This window comes from Podarcis raffonei, chromosome 14 (genome assembly GCF_027172205.1).
Source record: "Podarcis raffonei isolate rPodRaf1 chromosome 14, rPodRaf1.pri, whole genome shotgun sequence".
In the NCBI taxonomy this organism is placed as follows: Eukaryota; Metazoa; Chordata; class Lepidosauria; order Squamata; family Lacertidae; genus Podarcis; species Podarcis raffonei.
The window spans coordinates 4,620,289-4,640,444 of NC_070615.1; the positions used below are offsets into that span (position 1 = coordinate 4,620,289).

Genomic DNA, 20,156 nt, shown 5'->3' on the forward strand with positions numbered 1-20,156 from the left:
GTGGTCTCTTTAGGATATATGGTTTATTTACACATGTCTACAACCTGAGCCTACGATGGAGGGGTTCACAGCATTAACACCCCAAAGGGATCTTGCTTCCCCCATAGCCACAGCCTTGGATTCAAGAAGAGATCAGGCATGTTTGTCCCCTCAGAGACTTCAGCCTGCTTCTTCCTCCAGCTTCAAGCTTACACACACACAACTGAGCTTGGGCCATTGTCTTTTCTAACTCCCAGTGAATTGAGGGAGGAGGCCTCATTCATTTGATGTCTGGCACAGAGCCACTTCCTTTGCTACCTTAATGACCCATTATCACACCAGGAAGCTATCCTGGATATTCCAGGAATCTGAATTATTGCTTAACATTTGCTGGATCCAGGAATTAGAAGGGTCTTGACAGACAGCCGACTCCTCACCCTCAGCTCAGGACATTACATTATTATCCCTTTGGAGCTGTGATGTATAATTATTATTATTATTATTATTATTATTATTATCATTTGTGCTTTTGTATAATTGTGCTTTAGGAGGGGAAGGCTTATTATTTACAGTTTTCATTCTTTGTTTTCTTTGTTTTTGTTACGTGTGCACTTAAAAAAAATCAATTTATTTTTTTTAAGGAAATGGGGTAGTGGACCAAGTCAGCCCCTCCCCAGTTAGGAACCTACACAACTGCAGCATTGGATTTTGGCTCAAAATACACATCCAACCTCTCCCTTCCTGTTCCACTCAGACTCCCTCACAGATTCAGCAGGCAAGCTGCCATGGCCATTATCACATACGATTTCAAAGCTGTTTGCTTCCTTAGTGTTCAGCTAAAAGCAAGCAACCTTTACATTCTGTTTGATGGAAGAGTTCTGTTCAGCTGATCATTCACATATTGCCACAACTGAAGAAATGGACTCTTGCTTGGATTATTTTCTACACATTTCTTCTTTGATTCAATTCCTGTTGGGAACTTCTGGCTTTAACTCTTCACATCAGCACCTCTTACTGAAACAAAACCTAACAACCCAGCCAGTGCTATATTTACTCAAAATTACAGCCCCCAAACATTGTGGCACCCTCAGATCTAATAGATTGACAGTGCAAACCTTTACCCATTACTCAGAAGTAAACCTTAGTGGGTTCACTATAGCTATGTACTAGGTAAATCCCTTTGAGATTGTAGCCTTGTTGTGGCTTAAATTGTCATGGACCACGGCCCACTTCATCAGATGCACTGAGTGCTGGCCTCAGTTGGCAATTGTTTATAATGGGTATGAACTATAAGCTATGATGCTATAGGATCATGAAATGCAAGAGGTACAGTCTGCCATGTTCCTATACAAAGCTCACAGGCATTTGTATTTCACACTGCAAAGTAGAGCACTCTGTCCTGGAAGGATCCCAGACTGAGAAAGGCTAATGTACCCTGATGGCTTGATAAAAATGGAGCTGGTTTTGTGTAACAGTGAACTAAAACAAATTCCAGTTCAAATATCCTCTCTTGCCATGAACTCACTAGGAGGTCTAAGGTAAACTGCTGCCTTTCACAACACAACCCTGTGTGTGTTTACTCAGAAGTAAGCCCCACTGCGTTCAAATGGGAGAAAACTTTCATAAATTACATTTTAAAGCCACCCTCTGAGGTAGGAGAGGCCTTGAGAGAGTGAGCTCTGTGGCTGAGCAGAGATGACCTGGGACTCTCCAGCTGTAGGTTGAAACTAAGCAGCTTCCGCCGCCGCCGCCGCCACCCTGTCACCTGCCCTGTGGGGGGTGTTTTAAGGATAATGTAAAGCACTCTGGTTGCTACACAAACACTGAAGCTGCACGTCTGTACACAGCTCCTTAGGTGCAAGCCTCATGGAGAGCTCAATGGGCACTGCCAAAGCACAGGTGCATAGGAATAAGAGAACCATGAATTGTGCGTTCCAGTGTGTAACTTGCAGGTCTCGCTCAAGTCAAAGTCATTTACTGACCTAACAGATACCAAAAGAGAAGCATTTGCAAGTTTCAGTAAAAATTATATTTATTTTAAAACAAAACAAAAAACCACGAGTATGAAAAAAATAAATAAAGTATCTCAGGTTGCAAGAGTTGTTTCTCTTTTTTAACCTGCTAAAAGCTTCATCAAGGGAACCTCGCTCTCCCCCAAAAGGAGGTCCCTTTTCAAGCTGCTCCCCTTATTCACAGCCTTCATCCTGACGGCCAGGCTGCCCAGGTCGCCTTCGGCGATGCCCACGAAGAAGAAGTCCTCGTTGAAGATTGGGTCGCGGCTCCTCTTGATGACCGTGCTGCGCTGCTTCTGGATCTTGCCGGGCACCAGCGAGAAGGTGATGCAGCAGTTGATGCTCCTGGGCTCCGCCGCCGGCTCGTACAGTCCTTCCACGCTGATCAGGCGGACCCGCAGGCGCCGGTTCTCGGGGCAGTACTCGCAGGAGAGCCGCAGCAGCCCGCCCCGGTCCAGGCCCACCGTGCTCTCCCGGCCCAGCCTCTCCCGGCCCCCGCAGGGCGCCTCCAGCGGGAAGAGGGGCAGCGGCGACAGGCTGCAGGCGCGGCAGCCCAGCGGCTCGAAGAGGCTGTCGGAGGAGCGCCGCACGGCGCTGGGGCTGCTGTCCGTGGAGCTGCTGTCCTCCGTGGACAAGGAGCTGGCCCTCCCCGCGCTGGACAGCTTGCCCCGGGAGCGCCAGGCCCTGCCCAGCAGCCCCTCCTGGCTCCGCGCTTTGGAGAGCAAGCCGGAGCGGCCCAGCAGCGGGGAGCCGAAGGGCGAGGACTCGCTGGAGGAAGCCGTGTCGCTGTCGCAGGGCCGGCGGAGCAGCGGGGGCGGGCAGGCCAGCGGCCGGCCGGAGGAGAGCTCTCGGCCCGCGTAGCTGCTGGCTCGGGGCCGCGCCAGGCTGGGCGAGGAGTCGCTGTGGAAGATGGACTCCTTCCTGCGGGTGTGCGGGCTCTCCAGCAGCGTGCAGAAGCCGTAGGAGGTCTGCGCTTTGGGGAAGTGGGGCAGGGACAGCGCAGCCTGAGACTGGGGGTCCGAGTTCGTGCCGCCTTCCTCCTCCTCCAGGTCCGGGATCTCCTCCACGCTCTCCACCTGGATGAGGTGGGGCAGCAGGAACGGGCAGGGGGTGCGGTGGTCGGCCCCCACACCGGCCGAGGTGGCCGCCTGCTGCAAGCCGGGCTCCGTGAGGCAGCGGTGGGGCTGGAAAGTTGCGCTGGGACTCTTCGCCGGAGGAGGATTGGCCAGCCGGGGGGGGATGCAGAACTCCGGGATCCTGTCCGGGGTCAGGATGTTGGCAAAAGCTGCAGCGGGGCCGCCCGGCTTGGCTGCGTTAGGGACGGGGTGGCTGGGGGGCAAGCCCAGGAAGGACGAACCCAGTGGGCTGCCTTCTCCAGGGGATGCCCCCACTTTCTCCAAGAACCACATTGAGTCCGGCTGACTTCTCGGGAGTCCCACAGAAGAGCTGAAGGAGAGCAGAAGAACCTGCCAAAAAAGGGAGAGAGGAATACCAAGGCGTTAATATCTCTGGGTTGTTCGCAACAACCTTGCAAGGGAGCCGGACCTGCCGAGCCAACTGCATTCAAACCTTATAGCCCTCTTAAATGTAGGCAGCAGGTGATGGGTGGTATTCAGCTTTTTACTCAAGAGTATACCCACTGAAATTAGCAGCCATGTTTGTTCCTTCCAGTGGGTCTACTCCAAGTAGGACGTAGCTGAATGCTATTTTTGTATAGCTAAAGCCTGTTTGCACACCACAGCTGCAAAAATCCAGGCATGCTTACTTGCGAGTAAGCCTCACAGAATCCAGTGCGCCTTACTTCACAGCCAACAAGCACAGGATCGGGCTCCAGCAAGCCTTTCCAGCCCCCACCAAACTCTTTCCCTTGTGCAAAAGAATTCCTGGTAGTCTTAGATAGAATTCAATACATACATTCCATTTACTAAAACGGGTTTCTTTACTTAACAAGGGAGGGAGGAGAGAAAAGGGGGAGGGAGAGCCCCCTGCAGAACTCCAGAGACCAGTCTGTCTTTGGCCAGTCCGTAGACTTTCCCCGTGGCCGCCTTTTCAAGGCTGCGATCCCCAGAGCACTTAGGTGCCAAGCCCCATCGGAGTCATAGCTGCCAACTTTTCCCTTTTCTTGCGAGGAATGCTATTCGGAATAAGGGAATTTCCCTTTGAAAAAGGGAAGCGTTGACAGCTATGATCGGAGTCCCCAGCCTCGCTTCTGAGGAAGCCCGCAGAGTCCGCTGGCACAAACAGCCTCGCGCCTACCTTGCAGGGTTGGCCGCTTCCCAAGAACTGCTTCAGGATGCCGCGCGCCCAGAGCCGCTGCGCCCAGCCAAGCGCTCCAGCCGCTACTCCGGCGAGTTTGCAGCCCGGCGCCGCGGGCGAGCTCTTTATGGGCAAGCGGCGGCGCGCCGAAGCCAATGGGGAGCCGCGGAGGCACCTCCCATTGGCCAGCAGCCCCGCTCCCGCCTCCCGCCTCCGCGGTGCCAGCAGCTGCCGGGCGCGTAAAGGTGGAGGAGCCGCGCTGGCGCCGCCTGCTCAGGGGCGCTCCTGCCCGGGGCGCGCAAACAAGCAGGGCACTGCCAGCCAGACGCCGCCGCCGGCTCCAGCAGCAGCCAGTGCCATGTTTCCCCGTCCGGTGTCGTTTTTCTAGCCCGTAGCCCCTCTCGAATCAGGCTCAGCGCAAAGGGGAGCCCATCCTCTTGTTCTGGCGGTGCCCAGTATGGGAAGCCCGCGAGCAGGACGGGAGCCCAGAGCTGGGGATGCCCAGCCAATGGTGGGTGGAGGCACCTTGCCCGTTCCTGGGTGCAGGTTCTGCCCATCATTCCTGGTAGCCTTGCAGTTCGAGCGCTTTGGCTTAGGAGAGGAAGCTGATATTCTTTTCCCAATCTAGCGCCTTTGGAGCATCTGGACCACAGCCGTGGGCCATGCTGGGGAAGAATGGGTTAGAGAAGTCGATCTGAATACCTGGAGTTTGATCCAAATTCAATCTCTCTCCGTGTGTGTGTTTCCTATTCTGCTGGTGACACTCGCAGGAAGGTGCAAGGCTTCCCATCACACATTGAGATTGCATAGCCTTAAGGACTATCACCTTACAGCAGTTGTTTTAAAAACGGAAACCCCCAAGCAAGCACTGCTACTCTACAGCGATCAATGCAGCTGCTGCTGGAACCTGCAGAGCAATACAGAGAAATGGCCAGTGAGGAACAGAATCCTTGATGTCCTTTCCAGAAAAAAATTCTTGCACGTATTAATTGGACTTCTAAGGCTCCCCCTTCCTCTAACCAAGCTAGCTTAGCACATCCCTGATGGTGCCAATTGAGAAGCAGGAAGTAATACAGAGAGATACCTGCAGGAACTGTACCTGCTTAACTTCATCACTTCATTTCTTTCATTAATTCCTCACCTAAAGAATCTTCTGTTCACTTTTCCTTTTGGAGAGGTACCTTGTCCTGAACTTTACCTCTGTATTCTGATTTTCTACTTGGTTACTTTAACCCATGTGGAACTGGACTCATTTTACATGCCTATTTTATAGTTTTGCTTTTCACTTTTTGCTTTTCATCTGTTGTTATAACTGTTCTTTCTGTTTCATATACATTTATAAAAGGAAAGGAAAAATGTTTTTTAAAAAGCTGGTTTGGATTTTCTTTATTTAGATATCTTGCCACTGGCTCTCACTGAATCTGAAAGAAGGTTGCTGTTAGCTTTGCTGACATAATGGACCCTATGTTTGGCATTTATAGGTATATTATTCCCAAAGTATGTAATGAGGACACCTGGTTCACTTACGTATTTCCCATCCCCATGTGGTCTTTGGAATGTTTTGATTGGTTTATATCAGATTTTAATGTTTTGTCTGCAACATTTTTAAAAATAAAAACTGTTATACTGTGAAGGATTCAATGAAATTTGTAAAAGCGAAAATTTAAAATGCAGCCGTTTCCAGAGCTGCCACTCACCAGGCCCATGTTTTCACCTCTGTGCCGAGACTTCATTTCCAACTGTACCTGCTGAACTTCCACCACCCCTGTTTCTGACCTAGATACCAAAGTTCCTTCCTTTCCTCCCAGGAGAAGTCATTGGCTCGCCCCGGCTGGAGATTTGCTGCTCTAGTAGGTGGCTGAATTTGTAGGTGGTAATATCCAGTAATATGCTTGTATCAAGTATCCATCCCTCCTGTTGACAAGCACGGTGACCTCTGAGGCACACACCTGAGGGGAGCTTTAAATGGCCAGGTGGAAGCAAGGATTGCAGTCCCCTTGTGAAAAAAGTCATGGCCATGTTAATCCACCCTGAGTCATCTGCTTTCTGAACAAGAAGCCATCACAACCTTCTATTAGGGTGATTTATAACCAGCATAATAAAATAAAACCATCTTTTTTAAAAAGTCAAACCATCACAGCAATAAATCTCATTTCCATCACAGCACTGCAAGACAACAAAACATCACTTCCATCTGACTAACCAGCCTCTTCCTGCCTGGGGCACCAGCAAACCTCTCTTGGCCTAATTCTGCTTGACGCTGAACCTGGTGCTGCCTCTGTCCTTGCAGCCAAGACTGACAAGCTGCAGTTGTAGCTGCCTTCCAGGTGAGCCCAGTAATTGATTGCAGTGCGCCACCTACTGGCCACTCTTTCAGAGGAAACCACACCATTCTCTCCTACAGAATTATCCAGGGCTACATCCCCACTTGTGACTTTCGCTCCACCATCACCCCTTGTCCAAAGGCCTGCTCCCTCAAACAATCCCCCCCTTTCCTCCTCTTTCTCACCTCCACCTGTGCTTCTCAATCTGTCCATAATTCCAGGCTGCAACCCTCTATGCATTTAATGGGGCTGACATCTGAGCAGGCATGCTGAGGATTGCGCTGGCAAGAGCGCACACAGCATAATTATTACTTTCAGTATTCTCTATGCTGTTTTGAGAGCTTTGTGGGTTTAATTTTAAGAAAACCACATACAAGATTCACAGGGCACAGTCACAAGGTTAGACAGCTACAAATGGAGATTCAACAAATTCATGGAAAAGAGATATGGTAACCAGAGGTATGGAAACTGCAGTATAGAACCTCCAGACTCAGAGGCAGTCTATCACTAAAAACAGAAATAGGTATTTACAGAGTTACTGGGAAATAAGAGTGGGAAGAGCACAGGAACCCTCTTGTGCTGCTGGTGGTCTTTCCCATCTGGGTGCTGACTAGAGACAGCAAAGGGCTCCTCTGATGTGCTTCTACTGTACATCAGGGGTGGGGAACCTGCGTCTGCAACTCCCTTTGTCCTTGACCTTTGGCCTTGCTGGCTGGGGCTGCTGGGAGCTGGGGGTTCAATATCCAGGCGGCTCCAGGCATCTCAGCTGCATGATGATGATGAACAATAATGATATTCGATTGATATACCATCCTTTATCAAAAGATCCCAGGGTGGTGTAAGACATTAAAAATGTATTTTACAGAGCATAATAATTAAAACATAATACAAAGCATAATAATAGACAGCATAATAATAAAAGAATCCTAACCGTGCCAACCCCCCCCCCCTTAACAGGCCATAGATCATTTAATGACTGAAGGCCTGGGTAAAGAGGAACGTTTTTGCCTGGAACCTGGAAACACGTAATGATGGCGCCCAGCAAGCCTCTCTAGGGAGAGCATTCCGTAGGTGGGGAGCCACCACATGAAAGGCCTGTTCTCATGTGGCCACCCTCCAAACCTCGCAGGTAGGAGGGACATAGAGAAGGGCCACAGATGACAAGAGCTGGATCCGGGTCATTGTATGGGGAGAGGCAGTTCTTAAGGTATTGAGGTCCGGAGCTGTGTAAGACTTTATAGATCAGCACCAGCACTTTGAATTGGCCTGGAAATGAATTGGCAGCCAGTGCAGTCAGGCCAGGACTGGCGTTATATGCTCAGACCATCTTGTTCTGGTAAGCAATCTGGCCATTGCATTTTGCACCAGCTGAAGCTTCTGAACCATCTTCAGAGGCAGACTCACGTATAACACATTGTAGTAATCCAACCTACAGGTTACCAGAGTATAGGCCACAGAAGTTAGGCCATCCCTGCCCAGATAGGGGCATAGCAGGGCCACCAGCCGAAGCTGATGGAAGACACTACGTGCCACCAAGGCCACCTGGGCCTCAAGCGACAGTAATGGATCCAGGAGCACCCCCAAGTTATGTAGCTGCTCCTTAAGAGGAAGTGTAACCCCCTCAAGAGCAGGCCACCACCCAACAGTGCCACTGTCTTATCTGAATGGAGCTTCAGTTTATTTGGTCTCATCCAGTCCACCACTGAGGCAAGACCACTGCCACACCTGGAGATGTAAAGGAGAAAGAGAGAATTATACACACCACCATGCTGAAGGCACCTCATGATCCCACTGAGAAATCTACAGCCCTTCCCACTCCACAAACCCACCACTAAGACAGAGGCTGGCTCCTTTGGTGGAGAGGTTGTCGGCTTCCTTATACAGACAAAGGACTGGACAAGCCGTGACCCCAATGAAGGACACGGCTGAGTGATGAATGGACATCTTGTTGTGCACACTGCCCATCTCAAGGGAAAGTTCTCTGATTCCAAACTGCACATTGGAGGACTGGCTCTTCCTAAATTGTTTCTCCTGCCACTCCCCATGGTCTGGAAAAGGAGCTGGTTGCTGTCCTCTTGAGGAAGAGTCATTCTGATCTTTTGGACTACAAGCCCCATCAGGCCTAGTGTCGGAGATGATGGGAGTTTACATCCAGAACAACTGGAGGGCACCAGGTTGGGGAAGACTGATGTTTCCTTCGGCAGCCTTGCTAGCAGAAGCTTTAGCAGCTCTAGAGATGCTTCTTCTGTTGGCAAGCCCCTCCTTTCATGGGAAAAGTGACAAGTGGGGGGTGATCATTGGTTCCTCCTTCTAAGAAAGGCCTCAACTTTTAGAGTTGCCAGTTTTACCGCTACTACCAGGGCCCCTATTCCTTGAGTGGCTGGAGAGCAAGATCAAATCACCTGGGCTCAGGACTACATTCTTTCATTCTACTTATATTCCCCTTTCCTCCAGGAAGCTTCTTTCATCCTCACAATAACCCTGTAAGGTAGTTTAGTCAGAGAGATGGTGACTGGTTCTAGGTCACCCAGTGCGCTTCATGCCTGGAGCAGTAGGATGTGTCATTTTAGGGGGTGAAACTTATTTTTTGCAAATTTTTTCAGTGAGTGGTCTCAATAATATGGGTGTGGGGAATTCAAATCTGCTATTAGTTCTGTAATTGGACAACATTTAATTTGGTAAGTCTACATTTGATTAAGAAGCACATAAACTGCTCTTAGAAAACCAAATAATTTAAATTTTAACTTCTGAAAGTCTCAGGTAATATATGTATAATCAGGGGTTTTTTCCAGCCAGAACTCACCAAAACTCTGTTCTGGCACCTCCCAGTTGGGCGCCATTGCCATTACAAGAGAATCAGGGAGACATTCATGGTGAGTTCCAGCACCTCTTTTTCTAGAAAAAGCACTGTGTATAATACAGTGGACCCTCTGGATATGAATGTAAATACCCCGAAAAATCTGCAAGTAGAGGCACTGCTTCTGCGCACACACGCAGCGCAATACAGAGTTTCTGCGCATATGGCAAAACCGGGAAGAATACACTTCCGGGTTTGCTGCATTCGTAACCTGAAAGTTACGTTACCCGAAGGGAACGTAACCCGAGGGTCCACTGTATATAAATAATATAAATATATAATTACAAGTACCTGACAATTATTTTTAATGATTTCTGTACAATTTTACACACATGTCATTTAGCAAGCAAAACTAAATTATACTAATTTAACCTTTTTAATTCCCAAGTCATGTTACAACTTTTTGCACCCCTCATTTTTGGAATTTGAAAGTTGAAAAATTCAACACGCCCTAATAGAGCAGGGATTTGAAACTAGGTCTCTCTCAGGTCCTCGTCTGATGCTCTAACCACTACTCTCTCCTTGACTCTCAGATCTGATTCTTCCACAGGAGCATGTGAACTACTCTGCCATGCAAACAAGAAATTTGCTAACACCCTGCTTTGGTAATTTGATCAGGACCTGCTTCCTCTCCCCCCCCCCCCCCCGCCCCTGCCTGCTCCCTCAACATATGCATTGAGCCTCAGAAATGCAAAAAAGGTGTCACAGACACAAGGAGGCTGATGAGTCTTTAGCCAGATGCTGAGTTTAGCCTTGGATGGGAGCAAAGTGTTCCGAACTCTTTCCCCTGCAGGCTGGGAAGGAAGGGAGAACAGTGTTATTTTTGAAACATTCTAGAAAGGCTTATATAAGTCCTGAGCCTTGCTGTTTTGCCACCAAAGTAGGCCAAGGACCTTCAGAATCACAATAATAGATTGTGCCGCTCCCTGAACTGAACAAACCATCCCAGAGACAGGTTGTGAAAGATATGCTGGTGTAGAAAAGCACCTGTACATCCATGGTCTTCCCATGCCATGGCCAGAGACAGCCCCTGAGACAGCCCAGGAACTTTGGATTTTACTGGGATGCTCAAACTGTTGCTTTCATGTCCTAATTTCAAGACAGAAAGACAGGAATGGATTAAAATGGTTGGTCCTGTTTCTTCAGTAAATAGGGTGGGCAGGATCAGCTGGGGCTCCTTCACCAGAACCACTACAAAACCTGAAGTTGTGCAACGTACAAAAATATTACTTGGCATTTGTAAGGAGCTTTTAGGGGGTTCAGTCCTTACAGCAACCCCATAAGACACCAATCCTTGAGAAACATTCTCCAATGCTCTCCTTTTGAAGAGTGGGTGGGGCCCAGCTATTCACGCAGTAACCATCCTGAGTCTTGGGATTGGGCAAGTAAGCCAGCACTCCTCCAAATTGGCTGAGCATGTTGGGGGGCTGGTCTGTAGGATCACCTGGTCTCTCCCAGTTCCTGTGGCCCATAAGGTATGAGAGCAAAAATGAGTCCCCTGGTCTAGTCAATGGTTGTGGCCAGCTGGTTAAGCACCAGGGTCAGCATCCCCAAGGAGGGAGTTGGGTTGCAAGAGCAAGTGATTGTGCCCTCTGGGCAAATGGGCGAGTGTTTCTCCACCTCACCTGGCTGGTTGTCAAGGGAGACAATGAAGGAATCTGCCTTTGCAGGTGAAGTTGAATGCTTTGAAGGTTCCAGCGCCTGCTGTGGCTGTAGAGCCCGATATGGGAGAGACATGTTTTACTGCAGATGTGGCAGATGAAGGCATCAGCTTGTGCTGCTGCAGGTGCACCTTTGGAAGCAAGGTATGTTAGGGTGTTAATGCTAAGAGCACCGCTCCCTTTGGCTCGGGTTGTTGTATATATGGGTAAATAAACCATATATCCTATAGACACCACAGTCTCTGCTGACCTTCAATCCAAGGAAACTAAACTCGGGGGTAAGTGTCTGCAACCCTTGGAATCACTCGCCACTTGGGGACTGGGGTGGTTCTAACAACACATTCACCCTGGCACAGTCGTCCCCACACCCTTGGAGATGGAGATGTCAAATTCATCCTAGCACCTCCCCTGAAAAGGAGGGCTCCCCACTGACAGGGGAAGGTGTCTGAGCCACCTAGTCTGCGCTTGGGAGATGTCATGGCACTGCGGCAGGCAGCTCTGCTGACAACCACTTGGTCCTCTCCCTGCATCAGAGTCTCCACCCCCAAGACAGCTGGGATCCTCACCAGGGTCGGACTTGCCCCAGGTCCTGAATCAGCATACTCCAATCCTTTAGGACAGTGGTTTTCAACTAGTGTGCCGTGACACCCTAGGGTGCCTTGAATGATGGTCATGGATGCTGCAGGCAACACTGGCCTCTGTCCCTTTCTTTCCCTCTTCCCTGGCTATAAGCTCTGCAGGCAAATGGTGCCTCTGGGAAGCACCTCTCTTTGGGGTGGGGGTGGGGAGGCAGCTCAGAGACAGCAGCAGCTGCTGCTGCTCAGAGGACTCCCAAGGAGAGGAGGCTGAGGGAACCCTCCAGAAGGGAGGGGTGAGGGGCTGCCAGGTCTGCAGGAAAGGGGCGACATAACTGGGCTCCTGAGCCCCACAGGGATGCTGCAGAAAGAATGTAGTTGGTCAAGGGAGTTGTGGACTAAAAAGGTTGAAAACCTCTGCTCTAGGTGCTTCCCATGGGTCCGACTCCTCCAACTCCCTGATCTCCTCCCATTCCTCCTCATCTGACCCCCCTTTCCACAATTCCTCTGAGGGGTTCAGGATAGTGGCTCAAGGTTTGAACCTTCTGAATGCAAAGCAGGTGCTCACTCACCCAGTGATGGTCCTTCTTGGAAAGGCAAAAGGGGAGATGACTTTGTTCCTCCTTCTGGACAGGGGGTGGCCATGCTCCCTCCCTCCATGTTAATCAAGAGCAGCCTCTAAGGGGGAGCTATGTGCATAGCAAATTGATTTATAATCAGATCCGATTATACACGTGGAAGAATGTCCAGTTTGGCTCTGCTGTCCAAAAATGTTGGCTCCATTGTCGTTTTACTGGCCAAAATGAACAAGTACGCTGCCCTGACTAAGGAAACAGGATCCCTTTCCTATGTCAGTCACAGAGTTGAGCTAAAGGCCGTGGGGCAGAGGCAATGGAGAACCTCATTCACCAGACTCTGCAATGACAGGACAGATGGAAGCAACATTTGCTTCATATCTATGCACCATAAAAAGGGTTTGCATGCATTTAAAGTCTCCTTCCCCCCTTCCCCCACTCAGAAACAAAACTCTAAACAGCTTCTCAGAAAATATTACCATAGATAATGCGAAGGCCTCTCCTGCGGCAGCTGCCAACATCTGGAAGAGCCTTCCTCTGCTTTCAGCAGCTCCACACCTGTTCTGGGAATTTAGCTGATTGTGCAGCTTTCTTGCCCCCTCCAGCAGGCATTGGGTGTTGGGGAGAGTTGTTGCCTTGATACTTCTGTGTCATGAGAGTCATTTAGAGCATAATCCACAACAGAGGTCTCCTGCAGAGGTCAAACTGAATCAAGGAAGCAGCAGTGGGCGGGTGGGCGGGGTTTGCACAACTGGAACTCCCCAGTAGATTTGATTCAAACTTATAAAAGATTGTGCCCCCGAGATCAGAAAATCCTTACTTATCTCAACAAGACAGGTTATTTATATACATTTCTCTGATAAATCAGTTAGAATAGAATTATGCATTGTCTTTCCGGTTACTGAAGACAGAATATGGAAGCTGAGCTACCAGCTGTGCAGAAAGAAAGCAAACCTCCGTGTCTTCAAAATAATTCCACTGAAGAGGCTTTTCTTTCCTCAGGCAAGAACACAGCACACATTTATTGATTCATGACATTTATACCTCACTTCTCCTCCAACGAGCTCAAGGCAGAGCACACGCTTCACAATAACCCTGTGAGGTAGGTTTGGCTGAGAGAAAGTGACAGGCTTCAGGTCACCCAATGAGCTTGATGGCTAAGTGGGAATTTGAACCCTGGTCTCCCCGTATTAATCTAGCACTCTAATCACTATGCCACACAGATGAGGGGGAAAATAAAGACACACACACACACACACACACACACACACACACACAAAATCCTGAAGCATCTTGGGCTCCAATCCTGTCCAGTGCAACCACAGACAACAGAATGCTAGACAGTCTCAGGTGCTCACTGTGGGAATGTTCAGGGATGCAGGAGAGGATATATTGTATGATTATATCCTTATCCAACTTGTGTTAACAAGTTCCCAAATATCAGCAGAGTAAAACATTCCCCTTTATTTTAAGTTTACAATGGCAGCGTGTGCTCAGGTTCGCTAGAACCTCTATAATAACTATACTGGTAATTTCCCCTTATTCCCTCTTAAAATAGAAGACACGACACAGTCCTTTACAAAAGTATAAAAAGAGTTTACTCACATTCTGTTCACAATCAGATCCCAGAAGACAGACTTAAGCTTAATGAAGTAATACACATTTGGAGTCTATCTCTTAAGAAGACAGTCCCTTTGTCCTCTCTTGGCTGGGAGCCAAGAGGGCATCTTTAGCTTAGTAGATGTTGCTTCTTCGAAGATGGAGAGGTAAGAGAGAGATGGCTGCCCCTGCCCTGTGCTTTTATCATTACCTGCACAGGTGAGGCCACACCCACCTCTAGTCACATGCGGAGGAAGTCTGTCCCAGCCCAGAGGGAAACAGGAAGTTTACCTGCTGGCTGGACAAACATCCCTCCCCATGTCTAAACATGTACACTCTAGGAATGTTGTAATTGACTGCTCCTGTGTTTCACATCCCACACTCACATCAACTGTTTTGGCAGACACACAATGTCACTCAAAGCCATGAACTCCAAGGAAACATTCCAAACACTGTCGAGAAAATTTATGACGCCAAGACCTCCTGGGATTTGGGAGGTGGAGAGCAAAGGATCCAATTTGCTAACTGCGCGTTAGACAGTACAAACAAACAAAACTGCTACTTGATGGTAGACTTAGGTGTGTTGTAATTGTAATGTCTGCACTTGGCTCAAGTTCCCATTCCTGGCAGATAATCCAGGCTAAGCTTTAGCCATTTCAAGTCTGGAGGAAGATCCAGGCTGTGTCCCTCAAGCAAAAGGCCCGATCCCATTACTAATCACTGTAACCATCTGGCTCCCCAGAGGCGTGCTAGGCTCTCAGCAAGTCTGGGAGAATTATTCAGACTTCACATATTGGTATTTAAGGAACCAACACAGAAGGGACGTATGGGATCAAAGGGAATATAGCTAATTTTAAAGATCTGCCAAGCCCTTCCCTCTACTCCATTATGGTCTCTCTCTGTGCTAAGAATGATGGGCTGAAACTAGTATCCTTGCTCCTCATTTTAGTCCAAGAATGAGATCCTATGCTCCACTAAGCACAATGTGAGTAGGCTTAGTTTACTCACAGTCATCCTTCAAAACCCACACTTCCCTGAATTTTGCAAGGCATCCTTCAAAACCCACACTTCCCTGAATTTTGCAAGGCAGTGCTCCAGACAAGTAATGGGTACAAAACCACAAATATTACAGGAAAGTGTGAAAATATCTCATGAAAACTCTTTATTTTGGGGCAAATTGCTTTGCAAAAATGTGCATATCAAGAAAAATTGAATATAACAGCTTAGAAAATTGCTCTGAAATGCTGATGAATTTCATGAGGACTTAAAAAAAAAATGTTATAAAGTGGTGAACCAAACTTAAGACTGGAAAAATGAGAAACTGTGAGAAACCAAAATTGATAGATTCAACCATCCTTGGATCATATTTGCCCTGAAGTTGGAAAAATGCAGTCAGGCCTTGTCTAAGACCAGGCAGCTAACACAGGTATTTGGATATTGGTCAGCAGCTAGAATTACAAGATTCACATTAAGGAGTAAACTTCACAGAAATTCGGGTCTTTCCTCCTTGCTTTTCTTTTCTGTAATATTTACCATCCTTTCTCACTCATGTTCAGCCGAAATATTTATGTGATTCATGAGTTGAAGCAGCAATGAAGATGGGCATCACTGCATAGCAGACGTTGCATTTCCCAGATAAATCTTCCAGCAGTGGACACAGCCAGCCCTGGCAGGAGATCCTGAGGACAGAAGCTGGGGCCTTCTGCAGACAAAGAAGGTCTCTTCCACTGCAGTTCTTCCACTGACTGGGAGGAACCCAGTGCCTCCTCTGACTCCCTAGTGCTTTATTGAGGAAGGTTTGACTAATGCTATGGTTCCTGCTGCACACTGACCTTAGAAAGTGATTTATTGCACAAGAGCAAATGAAACATCACAAAGTGGGTTTGTGTCACCTTTTCCTCTCCTAACTGTGCAGAAGTACAAATAAATATTCATCTCAAATGGGATTTATAGGGTTTATGCAAAAGCAATACAGAGTGAGGCCTCCTCCTCCTTGGCCCTGCTGGAACCAGATGTTCATAGATAGATAGATAGATAGATAGATAGATAGATAGATAGACAGACAGATAATACTTTATTCGGCTATAAGCCCACAAGGTAAAACCAATCAATCAATAAAATAGCATTTTACATTCTAAAATATCAACTAAAATATTTCAACGCATAATCTCCTTCACGTTACATACAATCTCTAGATGTATCATATTGTGGCCTTGAATATAAAGATGGTGGATAGAGTTTACTAGATTTTTAATAGTCATGCAGCATTCCATGAAGTCTTTTATATGAAAGAACTGAATTCAGGAATCTGGCAACCTGTATTGTTCTATAAGAGTCAATGTCCTGGAGTAGATAGGCTAGATGTAATTCAGGTGGTTTAGCAACAGTTTCCAAAATGATTGAACTCAGAATCCTTGATCAGGGAACAATATATAAAGGACAATTAAACAAGATATGATAAAGGGATTCTATTGATTTGTTGTCACATGCGCATAAAACAGAGGTTTTACCGTTAGAAAATCTATTGCTCAGCACATTTGAGGGGAACACATTAAATCTGGCTCTAACAAAAGCGAATCTATGCGACGCAACCGATAAGGTAGACAGATGTCGAGGTATCTGGGACATAAATGTAATGCCCTGATTTATCGGGGAACATGTACCTCCACCTGTAGTAAGATTTTGTTGCAAATCAACCTCCTCCAATCTTTGTTTGATGACCTTTTTTGCTGTAATTAGATCTAAATTTAGTATATCGGAAGGCGAGATTCCATAAGACAACAGTTTGGAATGGATTTTTGTTGCCCATGGGCTGGTAAATTCATCTCTCCAAAGGCACTGAATAAGATGGTAATTGGGCAATTTATGCCAAAGGGACAGCCAGTAATTAAAGGCATGTCTCCACATCAGGATCTCTAAGGAGGGGGTCTTAAGTTCTAAGCGAATAGCCGAGTTGCTTACACAGGAGGGTAGTTTCAAAAGGCGTCTGAGAAAAAGATTTTGCAATGTCACCAGAGGCATGAGGTTTACAAAAGCGCCCCATAAAGGGACCGCATAGGCCATAGTTGCAACCACTTTTGCACTATAAACTTTTAAGGCAGATGGAACATGCATAGCCCCCTCTGTAAAGAAAAAGCGCAATAGAGCGTAGATAAGGGCTTTGCCCTTATTTTGTAAGTATGTGATATGCGCTTTCCACCCCATATTATGCTGGAAGTAAATTCCTAGATTTTGTAAGTATGTGATATGCGCTTTCCACCCCATATTATGCTGGAAGTAAATTCCTAGATATTGAAATTTGTAGACCTGTTCAATTGGCTTCTCCTCGAGTTCCCACCTATACAATTTACGACTCCTGGAAAAAATTAGGACTTTAGATTTGGAATGGTTGTTGTTGTTGTTGTTGTTTAGTCGTTTAGTCGTTTAGTCGTTTAGTCGTGTCCGACTCTTCGTGACCCCATGGACCAGAGCACGCCAGGCACTTCTGTCCTCCACTGCCTCCCGCAGTTTGATCAAACTCATGCTGGTAGCTGGAATGGTTAATAGTAAGTAAATTTGTTTGGCAATATAACGCGAAGATCTTAAAAGCCCTCCTCAAACCGATTCTTGAATATGAGAGGATCACCGCATCGTCAGCGTACAATAGTAACGGGCAGCGATAGTCTGCAAGCCTGGGTGCATGAATGGTGGTTTGGGCCTCAACTAGGGGAGTTCTCATGTCACTAATATAGAGGTTAAAGAGATAGGGGGCAAGGATGCACCCTTGTCATACCCCCTTATTTATTGGTACAGAGTTTGTGAGATCGCCCTCAGGTGTTAACCTCACGCTAGCGGCCGTCCCTTCATGTAATTTGATCATAAGCCACAACAGCCTTTTATCTATGCCCCACTTTGCCAATTTTTCCCATAGCAGCTCTCTAGAGATACTGTCAAAAGCCGCCTTCAGGTCTATAAAAGCGGCACATAGAAGACCATGAGTGGGGGAAGAATACTTCCGCGCCAAATGATATAGAATTATTGCATGGTCGATAGAAGCACGATTTGGTCTAAACCCGGCCTGTTCATGGCCTATCAGATTGGAATCTTCGGCCCATTGGGTTAGTCTGGTTAGCAGGAAGCGAGTATAGATTTTTCCGATGATTGATAATAAACTGATATTACGATAGTTTCCTGGGTCCTCTGGTGGTCCTTTTTTATATATAGGAATTATGATGGACTCCTTCCATGATCTAGGTATCTGGCCCATGGCATTAATTGCATCAAAGATTTTTGCAAGAATTTTGGCCCACCATGCTGGGTGTTGTTTAATAGCTTCCGCCGGGATCAGATCGGGCCCTGGGGCTTTATCAGTTTTCAGTTTAGCAATTAAATCAACTATTTCCTCCGGGTCAGTATCTGGCCATATGGGCAAGTGACATGAAAGAGTATCAGAATGAATGTCGGGGCTGGTATAACCGTCAATGGGTATTTCCTCGATCTTTTGTTGATTAAATTCCAAAAACCACGAGAATAAGAGAATAAGAGACGTGTGGTTGTAATACATCATCATTTATCATCTAAACAAGCAAACAGAGAGTAAATCACACATTACATTTTTATGGTAAGCTTACAAAGCATGCTGTTGGATGGAAGAAAGCTTACCATACAGTCTGCATCACTGAGGATGGTTGGACTTCTGAAAATACTTAGAGAGGGTTGTATCATTAATTGATTAGGCAATTAAATGTTTTCCTGGAGAGGTTAGATCTGGCTATAGTGACACATGCTTTAGTCCAAGATTCCCCAACCTGGTGCCTTCCAGCTGCTTTGAACTACAACTCCCATCAGCTGTGTGCCTGGCAGGAGTTGTGGTCTGAAGCATCTGGAGCGCACCAGGTTGGGCAAGGCTGCTTTCTGCCACATCTCTAGTGGTTCAATATAATGCACTCCATATGAGGCTGCCCTTAAAAAGCAGTGGCAACTTCAGCTGGTCCAGAATGAGCCGGCCAGATTGCTCTCTGGTGAGGACGGTGGGTGCACACAAGCCCTTTACTGCAACAACTACTACAGCCCTGGCTCGTCTCACCAAAAGGGTAGGGAAGAATGTGGTGCCAACAACCAATACCAAGATGAAGCTCTACCAGGCTTGCCTGTTGAACATGCTGCTTGATGGTAGTGAGTCGTGGGCAACTGACAACTGCCAGGAGCGATGCCTCAATGCCTTCCACATGTGCTGCGTCAGGAAGATTTTGGGCACCACATGACAGGACAGAATCTCAAACAAAAATCTGCTCTCCCAAACCAACATTCCCAGCATGTTTTCACTTCTGCCTCAGTGGCATCCATGCTGTCTTAGTCTTGTCCACAGCATGGAGATGACAAGGATGTCCTCTATGGGGAGCTGGCCTTAGGCACCAAGCAGGTGGCAGGCCAACTCTGCATTACAAAGATGTCTGTGAACGTGACATGAAGGCTGGCAGCATCAGCTCCACCAGGTGGGAATCTCCTGCAGACAACCGCAGTGCCTGGAGACAGACAGGTTGTGCGTCTATAGCAGTGACCAGAAGAGGAATGACCGACAGGGTCTTAGAAAGCTGCTTTATACATCAGACCATTGGCAGGCAAACTAAGGCCTAGGGGCCGAATCTGGCCCAATTGCCTTCTAAATCCAGCCCGCGAATGGTCCAGGAATCAGCGTGTTTTCACATGAGTAGAATGTATCCTTTTATTTAAAATGCATCTCTGGGTTATTTGTGGGGCAGAGGAATTTGTTCATTTTTATTTTTATTTTCAAAATATAGTCCAGCTCCCGCAAGGTCTGAGGGACAGTGGACTGGCCCCCTGCTGAAAAAGTTTGCTGAGCCCTGTGTCAGGACCATGGGACCATCCAGTTCAGTATTGACATACAAACATAATCTAGTCCAGCCTCTTGTTCTCACAGTGGCCAGCCAGGGGCTCATTCCGGAAGCCTGAAAGCCGGGCCTGAGTGCAACAGCAGCACTTCCCCTCCTTGTGAGGTTCCAACAACTGGCGCACTGCATCTGAAATGGGAAGAGGACTATAGCCACTGCAACGGGTAGCCATTGACAGCCCTCTCCTCCTCCATGCTTTGGCCCAATCCTCTTTTAAAGCTGTCCAGGTTGGTGACCCTAGCCACCTCCTGTGTGAGAGAGGTCCATGATTTAACTCTGTGCTGCACGAAGTAGTCTGTTTCCCCCCCCCGTCCTGAATCTTCCAACATTCAGCTTCACTGGAAGCCATGAGGTTCTACTATTATAAATCAGGGAGAAGTTTTTTCTGTGTCCACTTTCTCCACACCATGTCTAATTTTACACACCT

The 20,156-nt window shown here is 47.6% G+C and overlaps 1 protein-coding gene across 1 annotated transcript; it reads right to left on the bottom strand.

Moving 5' to 3' along the window:
- Nucleotides 1-1,993: 1,993 nt before the first annotated feature.
- Nucleotides 1,994-4,326, bottom strand: LOC128401428 (C2 calcium-dependent domain-containing protein 4C-like). The gene is made up of 2 exons (XM_053364462.1): nucleotides 4,248-4,326; nucleotides 1,994-3,457 (listed from the first exon to the last, which is right to left on the bottom strand). The coding sequence occupies exon 2, from the start codon at nucleotides 3,398-3,400 to the stop codon at nucleotides 2,093-2,095; it is 1,308 nt and encodes a 435-aa protein (XP_053220437.1). The 5' UTR covers nucleotides 3,401-3,457; nucleotides 4,248-4,326; the 3' UTR covers nucleotides 1,994-2,092.
- Between the last annotated feature and the right edge of the window lie 15,830 nt (nucleotides 4,327-20,156).

Bases quoted from the DNA above. Each gene is read 5' to 3' on its own strand.
- LOC128401428 (XM_053364462.1), bottom strand. From the start codon at position 3,400: ATGTGGTTCTTGGAGAAAGTGGGGGCATCCCCTGGAGAAGGCAGCCCA.